At 53.6% G+C, this 22,476-nt stretch overlaps 9 protein-coding genes across 9 annotated transcripts; 5 read left to right on the top strand and 4 right to left on the bottom strand.

The window, feature by feature from the left end:
- Positions 1 to 778: 778 nt before the first annotated feature.
- J4E79_010789 (uncharacterized protein) lies at positions 779 to 2,284 on the bottom strand (the record flags this gene model as incomplete). Its single annotated transcript, XM_049359622.1, has 1 exon — positions 779 to 2,284. The coding sequence occupies one exon, from the start codon at positions 2,282 to 2,284 to the stop codon at positions 779 to 781; it is 1,506 nt and encodes a 501-aa protein (XP_049205924.1).
- Positions 2,285 to 4,702: 2,418 nt separating this feature from the next.
- On the bottom strand, positions 4,703 to 7,054 carry J4E79_010788 (uncharacterized protein; the record flags this gene model as incomplete). The annotated part of the gene is made up of 1 exon (XM_049359621.1): positions 4,703 to 7,054. One exon carries the CDS (start codon positions 7,052 to 7,054, stop codon positions 4,703 to 4,705), a length of 2,352 nt encoding a protein of 783 aa, XP_049205923.1.
- A 1,508-nt stretch (positions 7,055 to 8,562) lies between these two features.
- On the top strand, positions 8,563 to 9,196 carry J4E79_010787 (uncharacterized protein; the record flags this gene model as incomplete). The annotated part of the gene is made up of 2 exons (XM_049359620.1): positions 8,563 to 9,128; positions 9,178 to 9,196. 2 exons carry the CDS (start codon positions 8,563 to 8,565, stop codon positions 9,194 to 9,196), a joined length of 585 nt encoding a protein of 194 aa, XP_049205922.1.
- Positions 9,197 to 9,678: 482 nt separating this feature from the next.
- On the bottom strand, positions 9,679 to 10,514 carry J4E79_010786 (uncharacterized protein; the record flags this gene model as incomplete). Its single annotated transcript, XM_049359619.1, has 2 exons — positions 9,679 to 10,203; positions 10,254 to 10,514. The coding sequence occupies 2 exons, from the start codon at positions 10,512 to 10,514 to the stop codon at positions 9,679 to 9,681; spliced, it is 786 nt and encodes a 261-aa protein (XP_049205921.1).
- Positions 10,515 to 11,221: 707 nt separating this feature from the next.
- Positions 11,222 to 13,235, bottom strand: J4E79_010785 (uncharacterized protein; the record flags this gene model as incomplete). Its single annotated transcript, XM_049359618.1, has 2 exons — positions 11,222 to 12,253; positions 12,600 to 13,235. The coding sequence occupies 2 exons, from the start codon at positions 13,233 to 13,235 to the stop codon at positions 11,222 to 11,224; spliced, it is 1,668 nt and encodes a 555-aa protein (XP_049205920.1).
- A 670-nt stretch (positions 13,236 to 13,905) lies between these two features.
- J4E79_010784 (uncharacterized protein) lies at positions 13,906 to 15,940 on the top strand (the record flags this gene model as incomplete). The annotated part of the gene is made up of 2 exons (XM_049359617.1): positions 13,906 to 14,850; positions 14,903 to 15,940. The coding sequence occupies 2 exons, from the start codon at positions 13,906 to 13,908 to the stop codon at positions 15,938 to 15,940; spliced, it is 1,983 nt and encodes a 660-aa protein (XP_049205919.1).
- A 530-nt stretch (positions 15,941 to 16,470) lies between these two features.
- On the top strand, positions 16,471 to 18,164 carry J4E79_010783 (uncharacterized protein; the record flags this gene model as incomplete). Its single annotated transcript, XM_049359616.1, has 2 exons — positions 16,471 to 17,215; positions 17,785 to 18,164. The coding sequence occupies 2 exons, from the start codon at positions 16,471 to 16,473 to the stop codon at positions 18,162 to 18,164; spliced, it is 1,125 nt and encodes a 374-aa protein (XP_049205918.1).
- A 421-nt stretch (positions 18,165 to 18,585) lies between these two features.
- J4E79_010782 (uncharacterized protein) lies at positions 18,586 to 19,596 on the top strand (the record flags this gene model as incomplete). Its single annotated transcript, XM_049359615.1, has 1 exon — positions 18,586 to 19,596. One exon carries the CDS (start codon positions 18,586 to 18,588, stop codon positions 19,594 to 19,596), a length of 1,011 nt encoding a protein of 336 aa, XP_049205917.1.
- Positions 19,597 to 20,416: 820 nt separating this feature from the next.
- Positions 20,417 to 22,444, top strand: J4E79_010781 (uncharacterized protein; the record flags this gene model as incomplete). Its single annotated transcript, XM_049359614.1, has 2 exons — positions 20,417 to 20,872; positions 20,921 to 22,444. The coding sequence occupies 2 exons, from the start codon at positions 20,417 to 20,419 to the stop codon at positions 22,442 to 22,444; spliced, it is 1,980 nt and encodes a 659-aa protein (XP_049205916.1).
- Between the last annotated feature and the right edge of the window lie 32 nt (positions 22,445 to 22,476).

Raw genomic sequence — 22,476 nt, 5'->3', positions numbered from 1 at the left:
AGAGACATTGGTCATGCACACATTGACTGAACGCATCTCTAGATCATTTTTCGCATCGTTCACGTGCTGTACATTGTGTTACTGTCTCAATGGGCTGCGGCCATTACTAATCCAGAGCTGCCGCTGGGTGAAGTCATGCGCCTCGCGCCATCTGAGTTCTCCGAGCAGATAAATTGATAGACGTTTGAGCCTCTTGGTCGGCTCTCATCATACCATTGATAAAAGGTAGTGGGGATGTGACTGTTGTTCCCGTATGCTGTAACAAGGGTGGGTCGTGCTGGCCGGTGCTCGCGCGACGTGTTCAGTTCGGAATGAGCACGCAACTGCCATAGCTGCGAGCTTAGCAAGGTCGTAGCTGCTAATGTGTTGAATGTTATAAGTATCGATCCTGCTTTCGTATGTGATGATTTTGTCAGTGCGCGAGGTGGCTGGTTTGAGGGCGCTGGTATGACGCAATCGTGACCCGCGCTATCATGCTGACTATGCAGGGGCATCACAACATTCGCGATCACTGGAAGGTCGTTATTGCATTCTCATTGCTTTCCAGATTAACTGGCTTTTTGTTGATACATATACAAAGAATTCCGAATCGGCGATAGCCGGCCGTGACCTCTGGTATTTCCCAGAATCACCACTGCCTATACACAAGCGCCTCGCTTCCAGCATCGCGTACTACACCAACATCGCACTTGTCAAAACCCGCGTCTTCGGATCCGGAAAGCAGCCCATCAGCGCAACTAGAAGGTTGCGATCTTCCAGTTGATGTCAGGTCCTCCCTCTAGCTATTTGTGAATACGATCCCGCCGACGCGACTGTTGAATTCTCTCTTCCACAGTGGCATCATGGACCTTGGGAGTAGGTTGTCACCATCGGCGCCGAATACTTCCAAAATGACATCATGGCTCTCGGCAATCTTTCCCGCACTGGATGACCCGTACTGTCGGATGATCGCTGTATGTAAGTTGATGAGCTTGTCTTTACGTCGCACCACAATGTTCTTGAACAGAGCCCTGAGAGACTCTTCCGACGGCTCTGGGAAGTTTGTGTTGACATGCAGCTCTCTCATACTCTCCGGAAGCATGTCGCCCATGCAGGGAATGTCGATATGCCCCCACGTCCTCGCGCCAGCTGGGATATGCGCATCACGACCCTGGCGCTGTCCGCTCTCCAGTGGCGGTCCACAGAAGCATTCGACGTCCACCTCCAGCTTTTGCAATCTCGTAAAGCGCAGGAACGAGGAAAGACCGTTTACAATCTCACCATGCAGCTCGTCAATGGTGATGGCGAGGTCAACAATAGTATCGCTGTTGTAGTTCGCCAGGGTCTCGATCATTTCGCCCGCGTTCCAGTCGTGTTCAAGACCATCCCATTTTGTTTGGTGTGAGTACTTGAAGACTTGGAGAGCTGGTGTGTTTGTGAGGAAGGCCGAGAGTCCCGTAGCGTCCATGCAACAGTAGGCGAATTCGACACGGGTCAAGGGAGATTTGACATTTGGGTTGAGCCAGTTGAAGGGAACACCTCCCCAATCCTCGTCAACCGCAACGCAGCTGACAGCGTAGATGTTTCGTATACTATTGAGAGTCATGAAAGGCGCGAGACATTGCAAGCCAACCCTGACGTCATAGCCTTCCTCCACGAACGGTAACAAAGTCTCGAGCCGAGCCAGGGGCTTCTGCCGGTGCCCATCTGCATTGGACATGGCGACAAGCGACTGCACATTAGAAACAAGAGCCTCGGCGCCCTCACCTTCCCTGACCTCATGCCACCGATCAGGCAGTTGCAGCGTCTTCAGGTTGGGTAGAAGACTTAACAAAGCGACGGTCGCATATAACTTGTCCATATTCGACTGGTCACCCGCTCTGTCTTCTTCCAGAATGCGACCCCACCATTCTTCCTCGTCAGCACTGGCGTAATATTCGGCGCGCCGCAGCAGATCTCTGATATTTTCCATCTCCTGCTCATCTTCGCGGAAACTGTGCGGGGTGGTACCATCCGGCATTTCATCGTCTTGCCGGCGATCCCAGAGAGAAAGAGTCTCAATGTATTCAGCAATGATCGGATCGCGAGATATGTCGTGCAGGATAGCCAATGTGTCACCGCGACGAGTCCGGCTCATGTTAGTCGTGTGGCTCCAAGTCTTGCGCATGTCATTGTGCTGTCGGATCTGGGACGCAGCGCGTCCATACACAGTTTTACATGAGAGCACGAAGCTTTCAAGACCATCAGGTGCGGTACGGTCAATGATCAGGTCAAGAAGTTCTGGTGGAAGATCGAGGAGTCCCATGGTAGCCTTCGAGATGGCGCTGCCGGCGTCAATGCCGCCAAAAAGTAAAGAGCAGGCGGAAGTCCTGGTATGCAGGTGAGTGGCGAAGTTGTGGCTTTAAGTGTCAAACGTGTAGTAAAGGTATGATTCCACGGTTCCGATGTGAGCTAGTTGAAGCTACTGGTGGCGGCTCTCACCTGTGCACGAACAGATTCTAGAATCGCAACAGCGCAGGGTCCAGAGATGTTGGGCAGCGGAAGAGAAGGTCTGAAACTGGCAAGTAAGCGAAAACACAAAGGTCGTTCATTGGTTTCGGTGTAAATCTCCTTGCTGCTCTCGTTTGAATCCTGTGGTGGGGTAAGCTAGCGGCGCTTTGGGCCTAGCCTGTGCAAAAAAAGAAGGCTCTCATAGCTTCGATCTCCGACCACATGGATCTCGCTTGATGTCTGCCAACATCGTCCTACGTTTGACATCTCGAGCCATTTATGTGCGAGATCTGTGGCATTCTCGTTCTACGCAGCTCTCACGAACATGGTCCCTACGTCTGTCTCGGAGGGTCCCGTCCTGATGAGGTATTCCACGGGTTTTATGGGCAGTCGCAAGGACCACACAAAGATCGATCTTATGCTAGTTCTGATGCACATCCCTTGATGTATTCTGTCATGGGCTGAGATGTGGGCGTTACTTTAGTGCTGTACGGGTGAGGTACCCGTCTTACAGTGCTGCAAGGTCATAGTACTCGGTCTGACCACTTCCTTGTCGAAGATAACCATTCTCTGTCTCGGGAACTACCTACATATCGCAACGATGTTTTCTTAGAGGGCTATGCTGGATATTTTCGTTTGGTGAGCATTTTTGTATACGTGGATTCAACCTGTAGCCTAGACTTGTGTTGCACACATGTCAAAAGTTGTCTGAGCAAGAAACCTGATTGTGGACTGGCTGAAATACTGTGACTGGTTGCAGACCAGCCCTGTCGCCGATAGCCAGGCTAAATACGCCAAGTGGTTGCTTCCATGACCCCAAATTACCGGACGTTCTTCTTTTCTGCAGATTCATATCTCAAAACTTGATTCAGCTCCATATCTTGATCAGATGGTCGAGTATCTAGGTATTCCTCTCCTGATGCGGAGCCCACTGGCATGTACAACCCGATATCTCTTAGTTCATGCGTTCGAGCCCGGATGAGTCGCGCTACTGGGACCGTGAAGCGAAACCTTGGGCCGGAGAATGGGTTAGCTCGTTTCTAGTCGACCCAGCCAAGGGTCCGGCAATTCTCCCCATTGAAGAAGCAAGGATGCATACGGTCTATACCCTCAACGCTAAGCGACATGTACACATGTACAGGACGTGTGGTCCTCCCAGTGCTATCTTTTCGCATGGAAGAAGCAAGCCTACATACGGTCTATACCCCCATCGCCAAGCGATTCATACTCATGTACAGGACGTGTAGTCCACCCGGTGCTATCTGTAGTTAGTGTAACGTCGATGGAAGGATCGATGAACAGTGATAGTCTAAGTTCGGTGCATCGTCGAGCGGGATGACCCTGAGTGAAAGTGACTGACTTGCATAAGCAGGTTTGTGCCAGACTTCTTGTACGGAATGGTGCTGGTGCAGGAGTAGTGTTGTTGGTACGGATGGGCCCTCCGACCCAATCATGGTACTTCTGAACGCGATGTCACGTGGGCTGAGGGAATGTGCTAGATACCGTTCTCACATACCTGAGCGCTACCGAGGTAGTTGGACAACGATTACAGGTATCGCACTCTTTTTACACTCAAACATCTTCACATAGATCATCAAGAGGCCCTTTCGGATTTCTTTAGTTGTCTTTCCAAGTGTCAAAGGGTTGCGCAGCCCCAAGCGTCTAATATTTCCCGGCACCGTTTCAGCCCGACTGTCAACAAGTTGTTCCTAGTAAGGCTGCTACACTTCTGCACACCAAGTCGGGTATCATGATTACCGGCGTCTGTATGCAGACTTGTCACGACCGTCTAGCCACCGGGGCTGTGGGCCACGAAGCAAGGATACAATGCGTCATCATCTGAGCATTGCGCAATACGGGAATCATCTTCGACGACCGCTAAGGTTATCGCGTAACGCGGAGAAACGTTATGGAATGCAGCACATTTGGTGCGATCTGGCGCAGATCGCGATCTCCTCCAAAGCCAGGACCACCTTTCTCCGAAAGTCTTCCTTTGAGATGCCGTCCTGCTCCATCCCGCTTCATTCACCTCTCAAACGGCACTCTATGTCCTTGCGTTGCTGTTCACCTATCGCTTTCCCGGCTCTGAGTGCATGAACGAATTGCAGACTCCATTTATGCAACATACTATTGGGTAATAACACCGAACCTCCTAACCCCACAGGTATATGCCGACGTGGCCTCGCCCGGCCTCTTGCAACCTCACAACCTTCGGGCTCTGTTGCGCAGTTTATCAGTTCCAGCGCTGCTCGAAATCCTCCAACGGCTGCGGGTCTAAATTACGAAGTGAAACGGTATCAGGCGCCGGTGACACTTCATCCTCCCAGGCATTACCTTCGGCTACTTCCGTCAGGGGCCCGTGATGCGGGTAGGCATTACAACGACCATCTACATCTGGATAGCTGGGCCGGCGATGATGCTCAAAAGTCTTCTCAATCTGTTCGCCAATCGATAGAGGCGTATAGTATACAGATGTGTCTCTTAAGTCCATCGGACATGGTGATGCCGCTGGAGGTTCGTCAAGCGACATTGCATCGAGGTTGGACTGAGTGAGTGGTGACGGCGCGGTCATGCGTGGCTCGAAATTGGGCATAGTCATCTCTTCAATCCGACCTGCACGCAATTTGCTCTTGTGCGACGGATGCCGTGATTCAGTGAAGAACCCCTTGGTTTCCTGGCACGCATCGGCGACGCTGTCGGCCAGACGATCCTCCCAAACTCGTTGACCTCGTCTCGGATGATAATCGCCGTAAGCCAAGGCGTCGTCTTCATCCGGGTAACGGCTATGAGTGATGTGCAGCTGCTCTATTGCGCGCTTCCTCTGCCGTGCTGGAGAAGGTAACTTGGTTGATGATACATGGGGCGACCCAGGTGTCAGTGGTTTGACGTCTTCAACAGACCCATCAGTACTGCTGGGAGTGTCCTGACCCTCACCGCTAGAGTCATCGTCCCGTACGTCTTCCTTCTTCTGAAACGTGGGTTGCGGGGCACGTCGGTGGATGTCGTACTGGAAGTTCGTCTTTCCCGTTCGCTTTTCGTCGATGAACTGGGGAAACTCGTTGAGTGCCTTTTGTGGCTGACCACGTCTGTTCATGCAGAATTTCTGAATCTCAGCGGGAGTAAAGAAGTCGGAGGGTATCATGCGCCCAAAGCGGCGGCCCATGCGGTTGAGCTCTTTCCGCGGCACAGTTACCTGCTTATCGCTGCCAAAGATGCGTGTGAATGTGATGCCAGCAGTGATGTCATCAGCGAAACCGAGATACACTTGGGTGTCTACACGACCTGGGCGATACAAAGCTTCGTCCAATGAATCGGGAGCGTTTGTTGTCAAGATGACGATGTGGCCTTCTCGCGATCCAGGTCCATCTAGAGTGTTAAGCAAACCACTTAGAGTGACCTTTGTCCTCGACGGGGGAGGCGGCGGAGGCGGTGACTTCTTCTTTCTAGAATCCACATTCCTACGCTTCTTCTTCTTCGGCCTTGCATTCCATGAGCTGATGGACTCTGAACTACTCTCCTCCTCCTCCTCCTCCTCTTCGTCACTATCTTCTTGTTCTTCCAAAGGCGGCAGCGTCATGGTGCGTTCACGGACAATACCCGCAGCGTCAATGTCTTCGAAGAGGATGACGCAGCGAGCGGGCAGATTCTTCACATCGTTCTGCAAAATGGTGTCGTCCATGCCTGCAAGGTCGATGACGCAAAGCGGCAAATTGTAATGACTCGCAATTGCGGTAGACAAGCTGGTCTTGCCTGTGCCAGCCGGACCATAGAATAAGTAACCTCTCCGGTATGGCGTTCCATTCTGGTAGTAATAGTCCTCCGTCCCATCGGCAAAGAACGTCTGGAGATCAGTCAGAAGCTCTTGTTTCTTGAGTGGGTTCATGTCAATCGTCTCAAGACTACGTTTCCTCGAAGTACGGTCTACGTTGCGATGGGCAGAGACGTAACGGACAGTCAGGGACGTCATCTGGCCGCTGACAGTCTTATGAACGGCTTTCAGCAAGGCTTCGATGGGCTTTTTACTGCCCCACATGCAGCGTAACGTGAGTTTGTCGTAGGTTCGGCCATCCGGTTTGTACAGCAGGAATGGTACGCCTTCGTGGAAGAAAGGAGTGTAGCCAGCAGAAGCTATGAGATGGTGAGAGTTGCTCTCATCATTGTTGGCGGTTTTTTGTTCATGCGACAAATCTTTCCACTCCAGATGCTCGAAAGTCGGAAGCCAGGCGAACAGCTGGTTGGACGGTTGCTTGCTGATCCACATCAAAAGGTCGGTGACCAGCGCATCGCTACTGTCGAGCTCAAGTGAGTTTGTGAGGTTCGAACTGAGCCAGTCGTATGTTGCCTTGCCGTATGTGCGAGCGGGGATGCATAAAGCAATAGCCCAAACCAGATAGGTGAGGTCTATGCCTATGTTGCAATCGATCCAGACCTTGATAGCTTTGAACAGTGGCTTGTTCATGCTGTTCTCGATTGATGAGTCCATCAACGTCTCGAGGAAGTTCTTTTCATTCTTCGCTCTTCGATCTTTCGTCTTCCGGCGGGATTCATGGCGGCGGTCATCGTCGTCCCAGCTATCATCGCTCATTGTTGAAAACGTTTTGACTGAACTATTTGTGAGGCCGATAGCTCACTATCAGAAAAATAGGAAAGCGTACTGCGCTTGGCGTATGAAAGTGTTGAAGGTTGATCGGCCGTTGAGAGTTGAAGAACGGCTGTAGTTGATATAAAACCAAGAGAGCGCTGCATTATATAGACAGAGAAGTTCCCAGCAGGAACAGTCGTGGAGGCTCGATTGGTTCGTGCTCTGCTTCGGCACCTGTCGAGTGTCGAGTGAAAACACATCCGGTTGGAAACCATTGTCGGTATAGAACAACTTTCACCCGCTCTATAAAGTGAATGATACTTATTACCGGATCGGTTCCCATTGTTGCATTGTTAGCAGAGTTCCAAACCAGACGGATGCAGGTATATGTTCTTGTGTTCGCCTTCTCAAATATGTGCAGTCAGCTCCGCAGATCAGTATATCAACTCCGGTCATGTATAGGAAATTATCAGGTAGTGTTTGGAGATGTAGCAGATTCTGGACGCGTCGAAGCGGAACGCGCGTGTGGCGACGTTGTAAGTGTGGACGCGATCATGGCTGGAATCTGGCGATATTCGCGTGAATAACAGTTTGCTTCGCGATACGCTTGCTGTGTGATTGTTATTTGCGATGAAAGTGTTGGGAGGGTGAAAGAAGGAAGTACTGCGAAGACGCGTGGCAGGGCCTGAGAGCGGGAAGCGCGCTAGCGCGCTCGGCCACCCAACCATCCCGTGGTTCATGAGATTCCACCAGGAACAATCCACAGCAGCCTGACTGAGCCGAGACCGCCGCGCAACCTGCGATGAAGCTGCTCTTTCGAGTCGCGCATATTCTGCTGGTACTCGTCCTCACGTCTCTGCTGATATACAGCGTCTATTACGCGTTCGCGCTTCTAGCGGAAGACCAGCAGCACAGCTCGCCGCAGTCAGTGCAAGCCGATTCCGAATTGGACACCGACGACGTATCTCGCAAACCATCACCACAGGAAATAGTATGTATCTTCCAATGGCCGCATCCAGATGGTCGCGTACTGACGTTACACAGGCTGCATCGATGAACACATTGTGGGACTACCTGGATGACTGGGATGAAGAGCATTGCAAGAATGTCTGCGAGGCTTCTTGGGTCGCCTGCCGACTGAGGAATTGCTATCACCTGCCGGATGTCAGGAAGCAAGAGCTTTGAAGAGAAACGTCGTCAATACATGGCCCGCGAACAACAGTCGTGTGGGGTTGTGAGGTACCTGGAGACGAAGGTCTAATGCCGGAGTGCCCCACACCCTTCATCAATATGGCTAAGAAGGAGACCATAACCCCAGAGTACAGGAAGCGCATGCATCACTACTATTCGCCCATGGGATCCAGCAACGCGGGCATATGTTTCGCGAGAATTTCTACAGCCTGCAGCGGTACTGGGTCTCAGCAGAGTTTAAAGGAGTCAAAGAACCTCGCTCTGGCCACAGCAACGTCATCATTCCCACCATGGTTCTTCTCCTCGTTGCCCTAGCCACGATGGCAACGTCTGCCATGGCCTTCGACTGCACCCGCGAATATCTCCAGAACACAGCAGACTCCTACGTCGACCTAATGGCAACTGGCCAACACGACCGTTTCGAAAACATCGCCTACACCATGAAATACTTCGAAAACAACGAAACCGCCTCACTTCTCAACGGCGTACCCGCCTTCGGTCTAACCATTGACACCCACCGCTCCATCCTCGACACCACACAATGCAAGACAATGACCGAGCTCATTGTCACCGACACCAAACATCCCTACGTTATACACACCCAAATGTCTCTAGATCCCGAAGGCAACGTAAACCTCATCGACAGCATCGTGACCGACAAAGGCGACTGGGCCTTCAACGCAACCGGCACCTCCTTCTGGAATAGCCAAGAAACCTGGAGCCCCATCCTAGAATTCACCCGCGACACCCGCGACACCATCAAAGCAGCTGGCGAAGCCTACGCCGACCGCTGCAACGACGTCTCCGTTCACGTCCCCTTCGGCACGCCCTGCGCTCGTCTCGAAGGCGGTGCGTATACCGGCCGTGGAAATCTCTCGGCGAATACGTGCGATATCGGTGGGCTGCCTGAACATATCCCCATGACTAATCGCAAGTATGTTGTTGATGAGGTGATGGGTGTTGTGGACATTTTCATGGGCTTTACGGGGCTGGATCGCACGAGGAATAACGAGGGGACGCCGGATAGTCATATGTTTCGGGTTGAGGGGGGGAGGATTAGGTATATTCATACGGCGAGTGCGTGTTTTGTGGATGGGTGTGGGATGAATGGTACTGGTGAGTTGATGGGTCTGTAGTGTTGCTGATTCGTGCGCTGACGTGTTGATAGGTATTCCGCTTGGTCTTGGACGTCGGGCGTTACGGCAGCGGGGTATCAAGCTTCAGTAGCTTACATTTGGTGTAGCCGATCGTTGCAAGCTCGTTGTTGGAGGTCATATGTGACCGATTCTGAAGATGGTGCCGGCATAAATTCATCGGGACTACCAAGCAATGCCACTCTACTAGACACTGCTGCACACTCACTAGCATTCCGTTCCTTCTCTGACCTCAACACCCGCGCGATCTAGTAACCTCAGTCAGGCATCACAACCCTCTCTTCAGTCCCAGTTAACCCTCGCTTTCACCTCAGGATGATCCTCCAACCACTCTTCCACATCCCCCTCATCAACCACCAGTCCTGGATGCATCTTCATCGCATCAACAAGTACATCCCTAATCCCCTTATCATCATCCAGCGTAGACGTGAACGCTTCTTCCAGCGCATCAGCCAGATCCAGCCCCTCATACTGCCAGTACACATGCAAGACATCTATGACACCCTGTCGTGCGAAGGTCTTCAAGTCGTGCATGTCGAAGTAGTCGGCGACCGTATAGATGCGTACGTGCTTGAGGAGGTGCGAAGCAGACAGCATCTTGCCGGCACAAGGACATTTGCGCTTGAAGATCTGGGGGGCGGTCGGGGGACCGTGCAACAGGGCGTAGGTGCTGTGGTTACAGTAGGCTGTGGGATGGACGGTCTCGCCGCCGGGGAACTGGTAGGTGGATGTGTACATGTAGTCTAGAATGTGCTTCATGGTAACCGTATCGACGTCAGGGATTTGTACTTCTCGGCTGTTAGTTTCCTGCATTCGGTCAGTATGACATGTATGTCGATGTGGTTGCCAATACTCACACTGCCGTTGAAGCGAAACATGCGCGCAAAGTACGGCGATGAGGCTTCCAGGATGCTCTTATGGGTGATGAAATGCTGGCCTTCGCAGATGATGGTGAAGTCTGAGGTTTCGTCATTGAGTGCAAGCTTGGTTTCTTTGATCTTGGGCTTAGATGGTGTTGGAGGAGCTTGGTTCTCTTTATCGAAGACTTGAGATGCTTTGACCTGCGGCGTCTTGGGGACGACCTTGCGGATGGTGGTCGCCTCAGTTGGGAGATCCATGGCTTTGATGTGATCTAGGGTCAGGGTGGTTGTTGAATAACACGGGTATTGACAGCGGGCAATGTGTGACCAGATTCGTCACGAGAGCCACGAGCTCACATGGAAAGGCAGTGCTGGTCGCAGGTTGTTTGGTACCACTGGTTACTGTCGCCTAGAGCGGGTGGGGGGTCGCTCGCGCAGCCGGTTTCATCCCAGCTTCACGCCTTGATTCGATGTCGTTACCACGGCGATAATCGAATTGCCTGCGGAGCGCAGGCAGCGATCACTTTCCGCTCATTGATCTGTGATGGTGATGGTGAGCGTGAAGATGACACAAGGCAAACATGTGGCGCTGAAGAGATCAGCCCGCCTCTAGTAAGCTTTGCAGGGATAGAGAGCGCGGCGATGTGCGCACCCGCGTCGATGACGCGCATGCACGTGTTGTGATTTCAGGCTATTGTAGTTTCCACAGACCTATTAAAGTAAAGACTGGCCGTCGATTGCGAGCAAAGTGGTAGTCTTAAGACATTTACATGCTTGAAGGCTTTGAGGGCTTTTAGGGCTGGGAATGAAGTCACACAATCTGAGTACAAAAATATGTGTTATATCTTCTCGCTGATACAACTTCCATAGTTCCAGCAGGACCGTGAGTGTCAGAAGGTCAGTCTTGACAGCGAAAGACATCGCCGCGTTTAGATACCATTGTGACGTCATCGCGACTACCTCAACTACGCCTGCGGAACTTCGCCAATGGAAATCGTCAGTCTGCCAATGGAAACCATACGAAGCCCGTTCGTCAAATAGATCAGCGCCGCCGTCAGCAACAGCCCCCAGACCCACCTGAACATCTTCCCTCCTCGCCTCAACCCATACGAAACAAGGATCATGATGACACCAGCCATTACGAAGAACTCTAACGTCTTCGTCACGAGCAAGCTACTGCCGACAACAAGACCAGCGTCCCAACTGAAGATCACCATAGCCTCTCTAAGCCACGCAGCAGCCCTCATAAGCACGAGCTTGTTCACATGCTCTGGATGTCGTCTCATAGCGACCTGCCCACTCATGTCGATCGCGATGCATAGAGCCTGGACGACCATACGCATCCCGGTCTTGGACAGGTGAGCCCTGCAATCCGTACCCAGCAAAGCGGAGAGAAATGCCATTTCAATGGGAGCGCCATAGAAGTCATCCAGCCCGATCAGAAGCCCTTTCGAGAAGAAAAGCAAGCTCAACCCCAACAAAGACACGAACACCAGCTTCATGTAGTACAGCCAGAAGAAGAACCCGCCTGCCCATGTCAATTCTCGTGCGAAGAAGGCATATGAAAGTAGAGCCATCTTCTGTTCGTCATTTTGTGTGTGTAACCGTCCTAGCAGGGGTACGTTGGCGACTTGTGGGCTTGCTAGTACAGATCCCACGAGCAGTGCGTGGTCGAATAGTGCTTGGGTATAGCAATTCGACAAGAGATGGCACATGATGTAATTCATCGGGCTTCCGTATGTTACGGCGAGGGGGGCCGAGCAGAGAGAGCAGGTTGTCATGTTGAGCTTCAGAGTCGTGATCTTTAGACACTCGCTGCCGATGAGGTGGCCGCAGGGTAAGAGTCTTACGGCTTTGCATGGGAACTCGTTTGGGTCGTCTTTGTTGTCCACTGCGTTGAATAGACGCATGCATACGTAGCATTCATCTTCTGGGTCGGGCGACTCAATGTCTTCTGTTTTGTAGGTTTTTAGTGAGGCTGTGATGCCGTAGATCGGCTGAGACGATGCCATTGCAGTTTAAGTGAGGCTGAAAGATAGCGAGTTGTGGGGTATTTTGATAAGTTGTAGCCTGGTGCTAGTAGCTACGTCGAAGGCTTCGTGTTATAGTGCCATTCACGTGCAGTGTATCGATCGGCAGGAGTTAGTGAAATGAGTGAAATTGACAACGAATAGTCACAACGTTTCCTATCCATGGTCTGCACCCTCTTTATGTTAAGCGATAAGATACTTGCGATTAATGTGATCCAAATCACTATGTTTGCTGCTTTGCGGGACGCAACATGAGCTATCATTCACATCGTTAGCCCCGCTTCTGAAGAATGCCAGACAATAAAAGACTTACAATAAAATCCATCTTGTCCTCTCCACTCCACCTCCTCAAGTCCAATTCCACCGTCTTCACAGCTTGGAACCCATGTCTCGCATACATGGGCGCACCCATGGGACTCGCTTCAAGGAAAGCCTCAACACCAACCTTATCTGCCTTCTCACAGCCCCATCGCACCAGCATACTTCCCGCTCCCCTCCTTCCATGTTGCGGCAATGTAACCAGTGTGTCTAAGACATAGTAGGGTCTCCGCCCCAGAATCTCCCGCTTGTTTGAGTTGAATGATTTGAAGAGTTCCGCGAACATCTCCGGGTCACTTTCTTCGTATGGTGGTGGGACGGTGAGACCAGCGTCGACTTCTTCCCAGGTCCGTTCTTTTGCGCCTTCTTCTTTGGGTCTGACGTAGCGCCAGCGTGCGCCTGCGATCATGTCGCCGGTTGAATTATCGACGCACTTGGTGTAGAGTATGCCTTTGTTGGTGATGCCATCGCGAACGTCTTCTGTCACCTTGTCGAGGGTTTCCTGAGACGGCTCGCCGCGGGCGTAGAGAATCTTGTTGACGGTTGGGCGGAAGACTTCGTGTCGTATGCGCATGTACTGCTCTGCTTCTTCGGGCTTGAGAAGCGAGACTGTGAGGTTCGGGTCTGGCATGTTGATGGTTGGATGACTCTGTGGGAAATGACGAAAGACACTACTCGACAGTGAAACGTAGGTAGTGGTACTGCGAAGCAAATCAAGAAACCTGCATGTACTTATGTACTCATGTGTCTGCCTAGGGCAGAGTCATACCTTCCGCGTTTGGCGTCGCCCGGCATGCCTGTCGGAATCGGAGTAGTCAACCAATGGAAGTCCGAAGCGAAGAGAGTTGGAGATGGATTATGATCTTTATTACTCACAGAAGAACGGTGTATCTGCCATTCTACGCCTTACACGTGAAAGAGTTGACACAGTAGCCCTGTCACGTGGACACCATCAATGGATGATGTCAACCTTGGAACTGGTAGGTGGTTTCCTGCGGGGGGAGTAGCTCACGATCATGATCTCAATTACTCGCATACAGCAAGTCGTCGAATCCACGATCCAGTTTTCAATCTATTTGGCTCATGTCCATTCATTGAGCATAATTCATGTCAAGTTCAGTGATACTGCCATGGTGTTGTTGTGTTACATGCTGAGTACTGTGAGTGGTGGTGTTGCGAGGTGCTGACTGCGGAGACTCGCCTATTCCTACCGCGTACCAGGGTCATCCCTGCAACAATTTCTCCCTCAGTTTTGCGATCGCGCGCCTGCAGCTCTCATTGCACATTCACGATAAACCACAATGGCGCCCGCAAAGACGATTCCACACAAGTCCGGTGGTCACCAGCGCTACGCACCCGATAAAGCGAAAGACCCTGCGCGATTCCAGTCCGAACTCGAGGGCTCAGACGACGATGCAAATGCAGGCGCACTGCAGCCGGTGAAGGAACCCCAGGACGATGACTTTGAGGGGTTTGGCACAGAGGAGGAGGCTGTAAACAACGGAGCTCAGGACGACGAAAGCGATGATGGGAGCATAGACATCCAGACGGAGAAGAAGCAGGAAAAGCCTGTTCTGCCGAAGGATGCTGAGGAAGAAGAACTGGAGCGCATGATCTTTGGCGACTCTGAGGGCTTCCGTCAGGGTCTGGAGAACTTTTCGCTCGACCCGACCGCAAACGCATATGGCGACTCATCGGACGAATCCGGAGCAGAAGAGGCAGACCTCGACGCTGTGGCAGACCAAGACCTCTTCTTTTTCGATGCTGGCCCAGTCGCTGCGCCCGCGGGCTCCGTGGCTGCAAAGGCGGCAGAATCAGACGACGACGATGGCAAGCCCGCCTGGGAAGACAGCGACGACGAGAGGCTTGTAGTCAGCTTGGCATCTGTGCCGCAACTGAGGAAGCTGCGCGAAACGGCAGATGACGACATGGTCAATGGCAAGGAATATGCGCGGCGGTTACGGAAGCAGTACCAGAGGCTATACCCTACGCCTAAGTGGGCGGCTCATGCGACAGGCAAGGCCAACAAGAAGCGCCGACGGGACATGGATGATGATGAGAGTGGCGACGAGTCTGCGAGCGACATGGACGTGGACGAAGAGGATTTGTCTACACAGCCATTGGCCAAGCTACTCAAGGACGCGGATATCCTGTCACAAACATCAAGAAGCGTGGCCAAGCGGAGGAAGGTGCAAGCAGGCACCATTGACATTCAGCGCCTGAAAGACGTCGCAAAGGCTGGCCCGGTGAGTATTGCGACGCCATTGTATAGACTCCTCTCACTGACTGCCACTATAGTCTGCCATCACCTCCCTCTCCTTCCATCCCGCGTACCCGCTGCTCCTCTCCTCCGGTCCTAGCTCAACACTATACCTTCACCACGTCAACCCCAACCCGCCGAACCCGAACCCTCTCCTCACATCCCTGCACATCAAAAAGACTCCTCTCGTCACAACTGCGTTCCATCCTTCACCTTCGGACTCGCGCATTTTCCTCAGCGCGCGACGACGCTACTTCCACGTCTGGAATATCGCGACCGGCAGAGTGGAGAAGGTGTCGCGTGTATACGGTCACCAGCACGAACAACGGACAATGGAGAACTTCTCCCTCTCACCGAACGGCAAATACATGGCTCTTCGGGGTTCTTCGAGAAAGGGTGGCGGCGTTATCAACATCCTGGATGCAAGGACACTGCAGTGGTCGACACAGGTGCGCGTCGAGTCACGAGGTGGTGTTGCTGACTTCGCATGGTGGGGTGACGGCACTGGTATGAGCATTGCGGGCAAGAACGGAGAGATCACGGAATGGAGCGTCGAAGGAGGCGTCATAGGAAGATGGAACGACGAGGGTGCTGTGGGTACTACAGTCATCGCACTCGGTGGCAAGAGCGGACGTGAAAGCTGGATAGGTGGCGATCGATGGGTGGCCATTGGCAGTTCAAGTGGCGTTGTGAACGTCTACGACCGGCGAGCATGGAGCGAGAACGACCCTTCAGTCAAGCCTGCCAAAGACGATTCGAATGGCGGTATCCCGAAGGCACCGAAGCCGGTACGCGACTTGCAGAACCTGACGACGCCGATTTCGCATCTCACGTTCACCGCGGACGGTCAAGTACTTGCCATGGCGAGTCAATGGAAGAACAACGCAATGAGGCTGGTGCACCTTCCATCGGCAACCGTCTTCAAGAATTGGCCTACCGAGAAGACACCGCTTGGCAGAATCACAGCAGTCGCATGGGGAAGGCCGAGCGAAGAGGAGGAGAGAGAAGGTAGCCTCGCACAGCTGGCAGTCGCCAACGAAGCTGGACATATCAGAATGTGGGAGATAAGAGCTTAATTTTGGAAGCGTCGACGTTAGAGGACGCCAAATCACTAGTGTTTCCGGACCAGTCTTGTGGCTGGGGTTTTTGACCGAGAGTACTGCACATATCGCACACAAGAAGTTTAACATGTCTTCGAAGAAGCAGCGCAAATGGTTGCCTCACCTCTTCCCTCCAGTGATGAGCAAGCTGCGTCAACTACGAGGGATCAGTCACGCGCGGGCTCTTGCATGCTGGATCGCAACTGCTGCGAACTCCCGAGCCGAGAACGGTCAACAAATACTCATCTCGCTTTCCAACTGTTTTGCAAACATGTCGCATCGTCCTCACTCTGGCCATCGATCTACCGTCTATGCTTACTCTGTTTTCACCGCAATCATGGCAGGCACACTCCCCACGCACCCGGGCTTATACACTCGCCTCGTACGACCATCCTCCATCACCACAACAGCACTTTTGGATACCTCTTGCACCACAATCATTGCACAACAGCCTATCAGCAACATCTTCGCAAGTGCATCATAGCAACAACATCTCCTCTCTCATCATGGGCAAGAACAAGATCCGCAGCAAGGATAAGGCGAGGAAAGACAAGACCTCTATAAGCGACACCAATGGCTCAAGCACTCCCTCGACATGGACATCTGACCATGGGGCTGTCATAACCAGATCCACTAGCAATACATCTGGTAGCAGGCAGTTACCAACAGAACCCCCCGGGAAAACGCTCTGTGTTCCGACCATCGCCTCACTCAAAGATACGACTACATCCAGCCCTTCCTCCGGCTCATCGCCGGCTCCTCCGATAACGCGTGCAAAGCGTGCAGAAGACAAACGAGACTCGGTCATCTCAAGCACATGGGAAGGTCCAAAGCAGCTGTCCGGACCTAAAGCTACCACCGCAGCCCGACCTCGATGGGGCTTCAAGCCTCGCAACTGGTGGCCATGTCGCACAATACAATGGATATACCGCTTCTGCGTCGCCCTGACTCGAATACGCTGGACCGACAAGCAAACCTCCAAGGACCTCATATTAACACTCGCCTTCATCGGTATAGTCGTGGCCGGTGGCTACGTTGCCCTGGACGTACTGCTCAACGCAATACCCGGTGTCTCGGCTCAAGCCGTGGATGGCAACTGCAGCATCGTCTATGTCACTGTTCCTGGACCGATCATCACCATTTCGCTCGTTGGTGCGTCGCCGACCAATCCGGCAAAAGGCACGTACTACTTTTCAGTGGTGAATAGTACGACGGAGTGGCTGGACAGTATTGCGCCGCCTAGTCGGTTCAGTACGTTGCCTACTAGGACGGCGGATGTTACGCCGATTGTCTCTTCGGTGGGGCTGACGAGTATACCTTCTTCTGGTGCTGCTGTTGTGTCTTCGACGTTGGGATCGACCACGTCTGCACTGTCTCTGTCGAGTCCTTTGGTCTCGTCGTCTGTAAGTTCACCATCGTCAGGTCCAACATCGTCTGAGACATCGAGCTTACCTCGGCCTATCAATCAACCACAGAGACCTTATCCGTCGTTTCCTGCTTCAACGAGCGTTGCCACTATCAGTAGCGGGTTGTCTACTTCCGTCTTTACGCTGTCCCCAATTTTGTCGCCGTCTACAATCTCTACACTTCCTGACACCACACTCTCACCAGTCGTCTCATCAAGCACTCTCCCGGATCCGAGCTCCAGTGTACTCCCAAGCACGCCTGGCGGAACATCTTCGGCGCCTCTGACTGGTTCAAATGTATCAACGATTTCAAGTGCACCTACAACGTTGACAAGCCCATCCGGTAGCTCGGCTACCCTCCGCCCCGGTACATCAACAACTACTGGGGGCTCTTTCGTTTTCCCGTCCACGCAGGACGATGGCTTCACCGTGTCTCTACCCAGTCCTACTACAGGACCGACTCTTTCTGCCGACATATCGTCAAGCACCTCCATGAGCCTGACGAGCAGTATCGGCAGTTCTGCAATACCGCCGTCAACGAGTCTCACACGATCACTATCTACATCTTCTCCCCTGTCGCCAAGCAGCTCCGGTTCATCTACTCTTCCCACCAGCTCAGGCAGCTCCTCCGTCGTGCCATCGACAGGTTCCACTTCGTCGCCCTCTTTGATCTCCTCAACCGGGAGTTCCATTTCGATACCGGGGATGTTACCGACTTCAGCTCCATCATCCGCTCCAAGCAGTACACCCAGCCCTACATCGTCGTTGAGCTCTTCGAGTCAGCCTTTGACTAGTATACTCAGCCCAAGTACCTCCACCGGCTTTGCCACACTGTTTCCCATCACGAATTCTTCGTCAAGTCTGAGCTTCAACTTGACGTCTACCTCTTCTACGCTGTTGACTTCGGCTACCTTGACAAGTTCTTCTGTTAGCTCTAGCTCTTTGGCCGATAGCTCTACGTCGTCTGGTAGTAGCATAAACCTTTCGTCCGCTACTACCTCGTCCAGTTCACGCTCGATCTCAATTTCAATTTCACAAAGCACATTGAGTTCCAGCCCGATCGTCAGCACCGTGTCCAGCTCACTATCAAGCTCTATCCCAGTTTCGCAAAGCACTCTGACTTCAACGTTGACGTTGACGACAACTACCTCCCCGTTAGCGACGTCGTCTGCCCCTCCAGGCTTCAACGCCACGTCTTTGTTTAGCGCGCGGGCTATGACGAAGGTAATCTCGTATGGGGATGTCGCAATTAGCTTCGTCTTTCCGTCACCCAACATCTCAACAACGGTGTCGTACTGGACTGGGATATACCCCACGGTGACTGGACCAGAGCCATCAGATCTGCAAACCATACCTTTGACGACACGGACTGAGCGCCAGACACCCATCTCCGCCCTGCCATCCTTTGAGATCTTCTCATCCAGATCAAGACGTTTCAGGACGGTAGTGACAACAGTATTCGAAGACGAGGATGAAGGTACGACGTCACTTGCGAAGCGTCAGGACATTCCAATTACTGCTGTTCTGCCTACCCCCACCTTGGAGACAACAATACTTGCGACAACGACCGTGGCTATTCCGGATGCACCAGGACCTTCATCGTGCGGCGAGTCGGGCAACTTCACGCTGACTTTCGATGACACGGTCACTGGAGACGATGACAACACTATACTGCTCGTTGCCAGCGGCATGAAGAACCCTTATCACCATCTCTTCTACGGAAACGGATACACATACGTACCCGACATGTGGGAGCCATACCCCGCAATCTCGCAACCAAACATCGCCATGTTCTTGCCTCTGACCGGGCGGCTCCTTCCCAACACGCCATTTGCAGGCACGATGCTTCCTGGCGAACTGGGCGCCGGACCACGAGCATCAGTCAACGCCTACTGGTTCAACGCGTACTCTGCGCACTTCGGCTGTGCTCTCAACGGTCTCACACCTTGTACATTGCGCATATCGGGCTATCGCTACGACACCACTCTCCAACAAGAAGTGCTAGTCGCAGAACAAAACGCGACTATCCCGGCATGCTGGGGCTACATCAACTGCCGCCTCACTCAGATCTTCTTCAACGACGACTTCCGCGCGTTGTCTGGTATCCAGTTCAATGCCTACACATACAATCTGGGTATACCGCAAGTGCACATGATGGATGATCTGCAGATGGAATGGTACAACAACACCTGTTCGGCGGGTATACTACGGATAGGACACAGCTAGTGTGGATCTCGGGTGTGGCGAGGTTGATATCATCTCATCGGGTATACAATATGTTGTTGGAGATGGCGATGATAAGATTAGCATAGTATATTTTGGTGAACAGTATATCGAGACGTGAGTTGAATACAGTTAGTCCACATTGAATGCGCCACTTCTTTCGCAGATGACCGTGATGAAGCCTCAGGTGACGGCTAGACCCTCGCGCTGCAATGAGGCGTGAGCTCTCCATCCGCGTCGATTGGCCGGTCACGCCGTGCACGGCAATGGTCGTCCGAGATGTGTTCCAAGGTGTTTCAGACGGGGGGGTGCCATGTGAGCTGGAGGGCATCCGAAGACGCGTCGGCAGCCAGCCACGGAAGGAACGACGCGTAGCGTGGGTGCAAGCTCTCCACGGCGACTTCCCTCGTCGACGTCCAGGGTCCTGTTATGGCGTCACGCGGCGCCGTCGGATTTCCATGTCACGCGCGAACCGCTGAGGCTGCAGCTCCACGCGGTGCGCGCATATCGATATAGCCGGCGTATCATTCTCCAGCATAGCTTTGAATTTCCTTTTTCTTCCTCCTCTAAACCTCGCTGCAGCTCTCATTCGTCCTCCCGTCTTCGATTGTCGCATGTCCTGTTCCCGCCTCAAGCGACGTGCCGCATCTGCCTTTACCGCGTAGATACTAGCGTTTGCGCGGCAAGCCTGACCTCTTCACGGGTGCAGGTGATAGCAGTCTCTTTCTCGGCTTTCGCTGCTCAGAGGGAAATTCTCTCACTGCTCCGCCGAAGGTAGACCGCCGACCCAGGCCCGAGGCCCGCTACCACAATTTGCAGAGCTATGGCTACCTTTGCGCCGACCAATTTTCCCTCAGACGTCCGAGACAAGCCACCCCACCAAGAGCCCCCACCACAGCATCGACAACACCACGGACCCTTCTCCCATCAGCTCAACCCGCCCACCGCGCCTCAGTCTCAGTCGTCGAACCCCCCGCCGCAGATAGCCAGACGTGCCTCGCGTGACCTCAGGCCCCAGCACTCCGACGGCGCAATGGCGGGCGCGAATGGCCATGGGCCCATGGCGGTGCCGGGCGGGCGCGCCAACGGCCACGAGCATAGGGCAAACTTGCGCGAGATGGGTTTTGCCGGCCCGCGCAGCCCCCCAAACAACAAGAACACCTCACACGTCCCCTGCAAGTTCTACCGGCAAGGCGCATGTCAGGCTGGCAAGGCGTGTCCGTTCCTGCACTCGGACGAGCCGCTGACGGAGCGGGCGCCCTGCAAGTACTTCACCAAGGTAAGACATGTGCGGGAGGAGGTGAATCATCGCTAATTACTGTACCAGGGAAACTGCAAGTTCGGCCAGAAATGCGCCCTCGCCCATATCCTCCCCAACGGCCATGTCGTGAACCGCGGAAACGCCGGTAACCACTTTAGCCGCATGAACATTCCACACCACCAGGAGATGCCCATGAACAGCTCGCTGCTTACCATGCAGGCGCACATGGGCGGCATGCAGCCAGGCTACCCGTACGCCATGCCCGACGAGTACGCGAACCAGAAGAACCAGAAGAACCAGTACGACATGATCCCGACCATCGACACCACCTTCTCTTCCCACCCAGGCTCCAACTATGGCTCGCCGCCAAACGAGAACGGCCGACTCCCGATATCGCCGACACAGAAGGGATTGAGCGTGATGGATGTGGGACTTCCGGCGTCTTTCGACAGCCAGGGTGTCTCGACCATGGCGCGATACGGCCCCATTGCGTCTTCAGTACCCGCCAAGTTCCTCGCAAACTCCCCGCCGTCCTCGTACCAAGCCGATTCGCCCGCGCTACGAAACCTACATGACTCTGCGTTTGGAGATGGTCTGCGGAGGGGCATTGCAGGACTTGGGTCGTCTCCACCAGAGTCGGTAGAGCAGCCAGTTGGACGGAGGATGCTCCACTCTGAGCTTGCCGCGAATCGCTCTCGGGGCATCATGTCTTCGAGTGTAGGCGCGCGACCGACGTACAAGGACGAGGAATGGGATGAGACGGACATGATTGGCAAATTCGAGGAGGACCTGCTGCCCAATTCGTTGAGCGATCTTCTAACACCACAGGAGAAGATGCGCCGCTTCTCGCGCGACCAGGGCGAGAGCGACAACCGCACCTCGCAGTCCAGGTTCGGAGTCTCGCCAACAGCGTCAGACCTCAAGTACGGATCACCATCAGCAGCCACGGCTTCTCCCTCGCGATTCCAGTCCATGTGGGCCAAGCCTCGAGGGCCCACTTACGATGGAGGATTCGAATCAGGCTCACTACCCGGCCAGTCGGCATTCGGACACGTCGGCTCACCCCTTCGCAACTCAAGCCTCCACCCGGGAGCTAGCCCTTCGTTACGCGCCATGAACCGTCCGACCACAGGCGACATGAGCCCATACCTCGCCTCACCCCCGCGCCAAGCGTCGATGTCCATGATCAGCCAGCAACTCTCGCGCACCCGCATATCAGCCCGTGACGAAAGCGGCATCACCAGCAACCCCGTCCACCCCGGCATCAACCGCGTCACCTCCGCATCCAGCATCGGCAGCTCCAGCGGCCGTCTCGGTATCGACCGCGCAGTCAGCAGCAGCAGCATCAACCGTGAGAGGATCGAGGAAGAGCAGGGTCTGTTCAGCATGGAAGAGGAGGACGATCTGAACAAGAGCAGGGACGGCGCCTCGACCACGTCTAGCAACAGCAACAAGCGTTTGAGCGGTCTGTCATGGGGTAGTGGCGGAAAGGGTAGCCCGAACCTGGCTCCTGTTGGTGGTCATCGGACTGCTGGTAGTTCTGCGCTCGGCAAGGAGACGGGTGCGGGTGCTTGGGGTGGGAATGCTTGAGTTAACGGACGAAACCACGACGCACAAAGTAG

This window comes from Alternaria viburni (genome assembly GCF_023758015.1).
Source record: "Alternaria viburni strain BMP 2772 chromosome Unknown scaffold_33, whole genome shotgun sequence".
Lineage (NCBI taxonomy): Eukaryota > Fungi > Ascomycota > Dothideomycetes > Pleosporales > Pleosporaceae > Alternaria > Alternaria viburni.
The sequence above is the reverse complement of the archived record's forward strand: the minus strand, read 5'-3'. Positions and strand labels throughout refer to the sequence as shown.